The sequence below is a fragment of the Pocillopora damicornis genome, chromosome 5 (assembly GCF_964200805.1).
Source record: "Pocillopora damicornis chromosome 5, jaPocDami1.2, whole genome shotgun sequence".
NCBI lineage: Eukaryota > Metazoa > Cnidaria > Anthozoa > Scleractinia > Pocilloporidae > Pocillopora > Pocillopora damicornis.
Window position 1 is genome coordinate 22,975,047 of NC_142674.1, and position 10,065 is coordinate 22,985,111.

At 39.3% G+C, this 10,065-nt stretch overlaps 1 protein-coding gene across 2 annotated transcripts; it reads right to left on the minus strand.

Annotated features, from left to right (window-relative positions):
* Positions 1-1,179: 1,179 nt before the first annotated feature.
* Positions 1,180-9,505, minus strand: LOC149046029 (uncharacterized). Of its 2 annotated transcripts, XM_089206346.1 has the most exons (3): positions 9,418-9,505; positions 2,442-6,189; positions 1,180-2,091 (listed from the first exon to the last, which is right to left on the minus strand). In XM_089206346.1, the coding sequence occupies exons 2-3, from the start codon at positions 6,152-6,154 to the stop codon at positions 2,025-2,027; spliced, it is 3,780 nt and encodes a 1,259-aa protein (XP_089062472.1). In that variant the 5' UTR covers positions 6,155-6,189; positions 9,418-9,505; the 3' UTR covers positions 1,180-2,024. The 2 variants fall into 2 exon arrangements, with proteins under 2 accessions (XP_089062472.1, XP_089062470.1); XM_089206344.1 differs by lacking the exon at positions 9,418-9,505 and having other exon boundaries at positions 2,442-6,304.
* Between the last annotated feature and the right edge of the window lie 560 nt (positions 9,506-10,065).

Below are 10,065 nucleotides of genomic sequence, written 5' to 3' on the forward strand. Positions count from 1 at the left end.
CATTACCAAGTTGCGTCCACCCTAAAAGAACGTGCGTGGTGTCGATGATAAATCGTGTCCAAAAATATTGTGGTTTAAGTTTTGATTTCGTTCTTGAAGTGGAAAAAAAGGAATTGTTGGTGGGCCGCTAAAAAGGATACGCGACTACTGGCTGTTGATGATGGTTTGTAGGGAAAGAAACGCCGTTTAAAAGTTTTAAACATATAGCGTCATTCACATTTAAGGGCTAATGTCAGCATGCATCAAACAAACAGCGGCAAGTCACCCAAATTTGTTTTCCCTCCTACTTTTATATTTTGTAGCCCAATATGTTCTAATAATTATGGTGTGGTTTTTTTGTAAAAATATATTTTAGTTTTCGAGAAACAATTTTTTTCGTTCGACCGCTCAAATATGCAAATTTTCACCGTGAATATTACCCGAGTTGTGTGACCTCATGTATCGAATGTACCGTACCTTCGGTATTTCTGTGAACATAATCCTTTGTTTTATCATCTAAACTTAATCCCCTGTCGTTATTGAAGCTGCCAAAGAAATATTTACTTTTTGGTGAATATTTTTGTGCGACATACTTTTCCTATGTCGAAAAGTAGCATCAAAACAAAGACAGTTTTAACAATGACCGATATGACACAATCTACTGAGCTTCAAGCTTTCATAAGACAAAAGGTCGGTTACAAAGTTACTGTAAAAAGTTCCTTGTGTATTTGTGTTGTTCTATCTTAAGACGAACTCAAAGTCCGGCAAAATCTACTTGATAGCGACTATGAAATGTACATGGTGCGCCTTCTTGTCGCCACCGTTAACTGGCATAAATCACTACAATTTGCAAAAAAAATCTAACATAACACTCTTGAAGTATTGACGAGCCTGCATGACATCCGGAAGCGATTTTAAACTTCTGTCTTCATAGATTAGTTTTGATCAGGATATATTTTGGAAGAGGAGTGGTTGACAAGGATCTTTTAAGATGCTACATCAAATTTATTCCTCAAATATTGAAGATTTTGTTAACTAAACCTTACAAAAGGCTTTGAAAAAAAAATTTAATCAGATTGTAGTGGTTCGTTTTATATCTAAACTACTGTTTTAACTTTACTGATTTCGCTTTACTTTAAAGCCTTACTTACGTCAACGTTTTTCTGTGCTTGTGATATTGGAAATATAATTTTTGCGTTGTTCAGTTGAAGGTTTCTTTATTCTTCTCTTTCTTACATACAACTTATTACCTCGGGACTAACTCAGATCTAACAAGAAAAGTGTGGGTCTCCACTTATAAAAGGGACGCTTACTGAGCTGCCAATCTCTAACCTTCGTCATCCTTTTACACTTAACTAGCGAATCACGTTAAGCTACGCAGAGTGGAGTTCGCATACTAAGTAGGTACCTTCGAGATGTTTACGCTTTACAAAATCCTTAAATTTCTTAGTCTTACAGTCAATGTTGGTCATAACTAAAACAAGATTGATAATATAAAAATTGTAATGAAATTATCAACAGAATTAGAATCATACTTGAAAATATATTTTAAGAGGAAATACTTCTCGAAGACTGTTACATAACAGCACAATAAACAGAAAATTTGGAGAAGAAAGGGCGTACCTGAGGTACTGCCCCTAAAAGAGCTACGTGCTATTCGTATAAATTACCTGATTATAAATTCAGTGCGGAGGATGAAAAGTACTACTTGTTTACACCTTAAGTCACCTCTAAGAAAAAGAGGTGTCGAGCGTGCTAAATTATACCTGTAAGATAAGACCGCCAAAAGGAATAAGAAATGATCAACTGGCTTATTATAATTTTTACTGAATGGCTTATGCTAATATACTATTTCCATTCATTTCCAACGTTTAAATAAGTAAAAAAAAAAAACACTGGATAGATACAAATTTCGTCTTTTAACAATATTGAAAACGAAAGCACAAAAAATTGAACTCGATCTAATTTGGGATAGCTCCTTTTTTAATTTTAATGAAATACCGGATAAAGTATGTTCTCTACTTTGCTCTATTCAATTTATGCATCTAAAAGTCTTTTGGCTCTGTTTCCTTCGAGTGATTCTCATTATTTACTCTGTCGGGGTCTCTTTCTCTGTAAAAAAAAAAGAGAAAAAAAAACAGCAATTTATTATTAACTCGATTAATATTTTGGATATGAAGCAAATACAATTATACCAAGCTTAATATCTAAAAATATAAATGGCTAGCACTTGTATGTGATTGGCAGAGAGGCCCTTTCGAGATTCTATATTTACACCAGAGAGCGTCGATAGTAACTCTCCGAAAAGAAAAGAAAAAAAACATATGTATATGGATATATACCGAACTACCCTTGATGGTAACAAAGGACCCCCGCCGACAGTCACCGACCAGTAAATCACAGCTACCTTAACATCTACTTAGACTTTAATTTGTGAAATATCTTTTCGGACTGAGTCTTACCTCTGCTTGTCAAACCCGAGTCTCACATCATCTCCAATCAGCGTAAACGAAGCCCACTCAGACACACTGGTAGACTTGCTTTTTCTCATCCACTTCATGGCCTGATGGAGGGATTCACTGGCACTTTCTCCCTCTACAAGGTGTTCGTAGAACCGACTCATCAGCTGCTCTGTTGCTGAGTCTGAAATGGCCCACAGCGCAACCAACACCGAGCGAGCACCGGATCCTAAGAACGCACGGGCAATACCTATAACTCCCTCGGCTCTAATGTCACCTCTTCCACTGTGACAGCAGCTAAGTACCACCAGTTTAGCTCTGACTTTCACTCGTGATACATCAGCCATCGTCAACATGTAATCTTCATGTGGTAAGATAGCGTTTCGCCTGTTGGAAGTACTAGGGATGGGGGAGAGGGCAATTTCTCCCCTTTCGGCGTCACCATGGGCAGCAAAATGAATCAGGCTCACTGAACTTATCCGCTCAAGCACCGCCTGCTTCGTTGCTTCTTCTCCTACCAGAGGCAGGACACCCACCAGTCGTCCGACCATCTCCGCTTCCTTTCTTGCACCTGGCAATGGTGGCAGCCAATTAACCTTAGGGTTGCCTATTATCAAGGCACCAGTGTTGCTGTGATAGTCCTCTGGGCTATCTTGAATAATCTTGAGTGTTGTCAAAGAAGGAATGACACGGATTCTATGAGTCTCCGAGAGGTATTCGGCTCCCTCCTTTTCACTCAGTGCAGCAAAGGGAACTTTGTACAAACTGCGGTCAGGAACGATAATGACTTCAGGCTCCTCAAGCAAATCATAAACGGGAGCAATAAACATTTTGTAACACAAAAATAGAGCTGAAATCACTTTCTCATCCTCTTCCTCGTCGTCCTCCACGAGTCGCAATCTTGCTGAGCTCTTCTGTGCGGGGGAGAGAGGTTGCAATTTAACCATATTTAAAGACCGATCTTCACAATCTTTAGTGGGCAAAATTCCAAGACTCCGGAAATTAACATCCAAAAATTTACTCAAACGCAAATCTTTGGGCAACCCAGCATGAACTAGATTCTCTTTTACTGATATTCTTCTATGGTGAAGGACTCCACTTTTCTTTAAGATCCACAAACGCAGATCACTGTGAAAATAAGAAATGTACAGACAAGTACAGTTATTTTTCTTTCTAAAAATGTTCTCAACGCCAAACCAAGATTGCGGATTAGCAGAGATGTGCGTTCCAACCGAGTACTTCTCTACCATTAAGTCTGATAGGCCTCTAGCTCGACCCAACTCCTCAACATAAAGAGCATCCCGAGCATTTCCGGTGTCACAAAGCAAACTACAAAGCAGCTTGTAGGGAAATATTCCTGAGTGCTCCAGAAATGATGTTTTGAACTGATCGTTGGCGCCTAAGAAAAATCTCAGCTCCTCATACTTTTCAATGCAGAGATAAAGACACGAACGGGATTCTTTTTTTTTATCTTGCGACAAATACAAAATGGCGTAACTTTGAAGGATTTCGAACTCTTTTCTTCTATCTCCAATATCTCTGGATATCGATAAAGCTTTCTCTAAGCAAACTTCTGAGGCTTCATAATCTCCCATAGCTCTACACACACATCCAAAGTTTGCAAGATCTGCTACTTTCCCTTCTTTATCATCAATTTCGGTTCTGATGACAAGCGCTTTTTGGAGATACTCTCTAGCCTTGGCGTATTGTCCGAGCGACATAAACACAGTACCTAGGTTTCCATAACATGTTGCTTTCCCATTTCTGTCGCCAATTTCAGTTTCGATGACAAGCGCTCTTTGGAGATACTCTTGAGCCTTGTCGTATTGGCCGAGCGACATAAACACAGTACCAAGATTTCCGTAGTCAGTTGCCTCTCCTTCTCTGTCACCAATTTCAGTTCTGATGACAAGCGCCTTTTGGAGATACTCTTGAGCCTTTTCGTATTGTCCGAGCGACTGAAACACAGTACCTAAGTTTCCATAACATGTTGCTTTCCCATTTAGGTCCCCAATTTCAGTTTTGATGAGAAGCGCTCTTTGGAGATACTCTTCAGCTTTGTGGTATTGCCCGAGCGACTGAAACAAAATACCAAGATTTCCGTTGTCAGTTGCCTCTCCTTTTCTGTCACCAATTTCAGTTCTGATGACAAGCGCCTTTTGGAGATACTCTTGAGCCTTGTCGTATTGGCCGAGCGACATAAACACAGTACCAAGATTTCCGTAGTCAGTTGCCTCTCCTTCTCTGTCACCAATTTCAGTTCTGATGACAAGCGCCTTTTGGAGATACTCTTGAGCCTTTTCGTATTGTCCGAGCGACTGAAACACAGTACCTAAGTTTCCATAACATGTTGCTTTCCCATTTAGGTCCCCAATTTCAGTTTTGATGAGAAGCGCTCTTTGGAGATACTCTTCAGCTTTGTCGTATTGCCCGAGCGACTGAAACAAATAACCAAGATTTCCGTTGTCAGTTGCCTCTCCTTTTCTGTCACCAATTTCAGTTCTGATGACAAGCGCCTTTTGGAGATACTCTTGAGCCTTGTCGTATTGGCCGAGCGACATAAACACAGTACCAAGATTTCCGTAGTCAGTTGCCTCTCCTTCTCTGTCAACAATTTCAGTTCTGATGACAAGCGCCTTTTGGAGATACCCTTGAGCCTTTTCGTATTGTCCGAGCGACTGAAACACAGTACCTAAGTTTCCATAACATGTTGCTTTCCCATTTAGGTCCCCAATTTCAGTTTCGATGAGAAGCGCTCTTTGGAGATACTCTTCAGCTTTGTGGTATTGCCCGAGCGACTGAAACAAAATACCAAGATTTCCGTTGTCAGTTGCCTCTCCTTTTCTATCACCAATTTCAGTTCTGATGACAAGCGCCTTTTGGAGATACTCTTGAGCCTTGTCGTATTGGCCGAGCGACATAAACACAGTACCAAGATTTCCGTAGTCAGTTGCCTCTCCTTCTCTGTCACCAATTTCAGTTCTGATGACAAGCGCCTTTTGGAGATACTCTTGAGCCTTTTCGTATTGTCCGAGCGACTGAAACACAGTACCTAAGTTTCCATAACATGTTGCTTTCCCATTTAGGTCCCCAATTTCAGTTTTGATGAGAAGCGCTCTTTGGAGATACTCTTCAGCTTTGTGGTATTGCCCGAGCGACTGAAACAAAATACCAAGATTTCCGTAGTCAGTTGCCTCTCCTTCTCTGTCACCAATTTCAGTTCTGATGACAAGCGCCTTTTGTAGATACTCTCTAGCCTTGTCGTATTGTCCGAGCGACCTAAACACAGTACCTAGGTTTCCATAACATGTTGCCTCTCCTTTTCTGTCGCCAATTTCAGTTTTGATGACAAGCGCCCTTTGGAGATACTCTCTAGCCTTGGCGTATTGTCCGAGCAACTGAAACACAGTACCTAGGTTTCCATAACATGATGCTTCTCCTCTTCTGTCACCAATTTCGGTAGCTATAGCAAGGGCCCTCTCAAAATATTCCTTCGCCTTTAGGTTTTTGCCAAGTGTGTGAAGCATAATTCCAGACTTTATGTATAAGACAAACAGCATCTTGCTGAAAAGAACTATAAAGATGTCTTTGCTGTTTTGATCGGTGCTATTTAGCAAAATCAAACATTCCCTGCATATCTCAATGGCTTTCTGAATGCGATTTGAGTTGAGCAAGAACACGGAAACATAGATGGCGATGGTCATGAAAGCTATCATGGCTTCTGCTATTAGGTTTTCATTGCCATCCTCTCCTGTAATCAGCGAAACATTATTTTTAGTAACGCAATACAAAGTGATTCGATAATCTGGATTCATAATGAGTCACTACAAACCGGAACACACATATTAAGTTTCAAAAGCAGACTTGGTCGATTTCACCTTAAAAATTTTTGTAACGAGCTGAAAGTGTTAGAATTCACTATATCGGCTTTAAAACAAAATTGAAGAAGGGTGTGGATAAGTACAACTGGAACACGTCAACGGATCACATTCGGTGAAACTTTTAAACTTTTATTTGACCTGCACAGATTCTTTGAAACGGACTGCGTGACTATCACGCTATGAAAGTCATCTGTTATCCAAATGATTTTTGATCCAGCTGTTTCGTTTATTCTTCTTATCAAGTAAAAGAAAAAATGACGCATGCTTTAGTTTGATTAACGATCGTATGTCGTGGGGTCGCGCCATCAATTAAGTGGTTTTGAAAGGTTGCAGGTTTCTTAAAAAAATAAGAAGGAATGATAAACCTTTTACTACAACGTTCTGGGAACATTTGAAAATGTTGTTCTAGCAGTTTATCACCGGTTAACGAGCTTACTTATCTGAGGTATATGGCTGAAAACGAATCTATTCGTAACTGATAAGGATGATTGCCAGGATTTGAGGTAACAGTGGTTTGACAAACTCGGTTTGTCACCCTTCATTTTACTTAAGTTGTGATTTTTGCACAACATGACGTGACTCTAAAGTCACAGGATAAAGATAAACAAAACAGCATTTATCTTAACTTTTGCTGTGATAACTTTCCCCTTGCATAGTTTCTATAAACAACATTAATCAACGGGGTAAGTTTCTAAGAAAACTTTGGTGGGATATACAATATAATTTGGCTCTACCAACTGAGTTGACAATGTAAATTGGCCATTGTGATGAGTTTCTGTAGCTGACGTTTCGAACGTTAGCCCTTCATCAGAGCATTTGATAATCTTGGGGAATCAATGATGTTGTACTACCAGTATTCTGCAAAGAAACTAGCAAAGAATTTCTCCAAAAGTACACCGATTCTGGAACCGAAACTACCCACCTAGCTGGTTATCCTCACACGGGTCATTTGTCATGAACATATACGTTGTCACGACCAAAATGTCCATTTCTCGTCTTCTTTGGGGTGATCGATGGAAACTTCATGGTGTGAGGATAGCTTAGTGTAGATCAACCGACTTCAACATGTTTCAAATAACATACAAGTATAACAGTGTATCTTCAGAGAATTTCAGATTGCTCAAATTCCCATGGAAGAAGGTGCAGCACTCTGAATCTGGATGATTCTGGATGACACGATTTGAGGTTTATGTTTGTAGTTACGTCGAGTTGTCCTCCACGAAGGTTAGTCAATTTTTTTAAAAGATGACAAACAGAGGCGAGATTTCTCTTCAAGATATTGCTCATAAGATCACATTCTTTCAAAGCCTCGCACGTTTCATTTGTCTGAAACGTTTGTTGTTGAGAACATTAGGTGTAAACATCGCCAAATTATGCAATATCTGATTTTTGAGCTTTTTTTGCGAATTGCCCCTGCAAAAAGTAGAGGCAAGCCCGTGGAGATTTTTACATATTTAAAAACAAGAATATTATAACCAGCTAGGTGGGTAGTTTCGGTTCCAGAATCGGTGTACTTTTGGAGAAATTCAGATGAACGTTTCCCTGTTTTACCCGACAACAAAAATGACCGAAACTGTACCGAGATGAATAATCTATTGGTGTGTTCACATTCACTCCCAGGGAAAATTGAATGAATCAATGTGAAGACGAATGATGTTACTATGTATGATAGAAGTGCCAATTTGTAATGTTCTATTTAGCTTGACTAGAGAAATAAACATTTCACTCTTTTCTTGCGACGTTTTTGTATGAAAATGAGGCCCCAGGCCTCGAACAAGCAGCCGTTGTTACCATGGCAACAAGAGTGCTGCGGCCTTTAAAATGAACAAGCTGTGGGGCAACAGAGGTTTGACGAACTCCGGCTTTGTGACGAATTTATTTCATCCGGTGGCGATTTTTGCACAACATGACCTGACTTAATAGTCACAGGACAGGTCAGGACTAAAAACATTCATGTATGCCCTTGCGATAAAAAAAGCTACTTATCCCATATGTGATGACCGTAAAGTGAAAGCTAAAGTTACGATAAAGTTACTCTAAAAAAACGATAGACTGATAAAATTATTGACCTCGCAGCTGATACTTTTCAAAGTGGAACGACAAAAACGATGAAAATCAGATGACAATTTTTCCTACATTCTTAAACTTCCCTCAGTAATGAAGCCAACCTATGCCATGATTTTTTAATTGATTTTAGTTTTTGATCACATGATTAGAGAGACCATCAGTTTCTCAAGTTAAACAATGCTTAACAGGCATAGCGAATGAGGTTCAAATATATTGTATAAAATCATAAAGGTTTGAAGAAAACAATTTAACGGTGGAAATATGAAGCATCCGTTCAACGGAAAAGTACGTTTTTACTATGTGTGCAATCACGGTGAATTTAAGAAAGTTTCAGTTTCTTTAAGAAAATTAAAACATCTCTCTTCGTGATTGCCGGCGCAACATCATGACTTATCTTCTTATGTAAGACTGGTACTTTAACAGACAAAGAAACAGATTACGGCCTTAGAAAAATATGTACCGTAGAACCCGCCGCGAGTAACCAAAGATTTAAGCGATGGGTATCTCCACCATGAAACGCTTGTGTACAAGTAGAAAACGGAAATTCTATTCGAATCTATCGCAATCTCTAAATCGTTCGTTGAACTCTTCTGATACAAAGTCAAGTTAATGCAGATCACAGCCACTGGAAAACCACATAATGAGGCAACATGGATTTCCTTCAGCGAGGGACAGTCCACAACATAAATAGGGGTCTGATTTTAGTTTTATGATCATCAATTTCTCATATTGAACGACATTCAATAACCTTAGTTAATGAGTATATATTATATTGTATGAAGCCACAGAGATTTGAAAAATAGGCCGTAGAACGAATTTATCGGACCGTGGTAGCGATTCAATCGCACCATAAACCGCTTTACGAAGGGCTTCCGCTCGAAATGAGACATAACTACATATGGCAAACACAAGGATCGAAAAAGTCGTTACCGGGCTTTGCCATTAATTAGTGCCTTACCTCGGCTACAATAACTAAATAACTAAAGCTGATAAAAACCGAGCGATAAGAAAATATTTTCAATTGCACTTACCAAGATGTTGACAATGTGGCTGATGCTTTGAAAATGAAACAATAAAAATAACAAATTACAGTCGGGATGTTTTTCAACCTTCCGAACTTCCGCCCTCTCTGTGTTCTGGGTATCCAGAACCCTTGTGATTAAGGTTACTCCCTTCCCCCCTCTAGGCTAATCAAAATAAAAACGAAAAGTTTCAATTGCATAATTTTGTGTGTGTGCTCGTATGCCCGTCTATAGCGTCCCATTTAGGTTGAAATTTTGAACAGTTAGTGATCATATGGTAAAATGCTTATTGATGTGAGTTTTGATTGGCTCTCGTTCATGAAGCAAGGACTTCGCTGCGCTCGGTCCGTAGGTCATGAGCCCGAGCCAAGTATTAGTTCCCGTCCGGCTCTACCACTCAATCAATAAGTAAACAGTATTTTGGTTTTTTACGTCACAATTTTTATCACTAATGATGTAATGGAACATGAAAAATGAAAAGTGTTCTTCTTTTTTTATTCTTTTTTAAATAGGGAGCGTCAGGCTCATGTGTTGACCTCTTTGAAAGATTTGATTTTCATCATAAGATCGATCACAGTACAACTTAAGTTTCTTTCTTTAAACGGTAAGCTACATGTGCATGATAATCGACTCCTTGTCTTCGTGAACTTTTCACTT

Bases quoted from the DNA above. Each gene is read 5' to 3' on its own strand.
- LOC149046029 (XM_089206344.1), bottom strand. From the start codon at position 6,253: ATGAATCCAGATTATCGAATCACTTTGTATTGCGTTACTAAAAATAAT. The intron at 2,092-2,441 runs GTAAGACTCAGT...TTTTTTTTACAG, and splicing joins CTCGGGTTTGACAAGCAGAG to AGAAAGAGACCCCGACAGAG.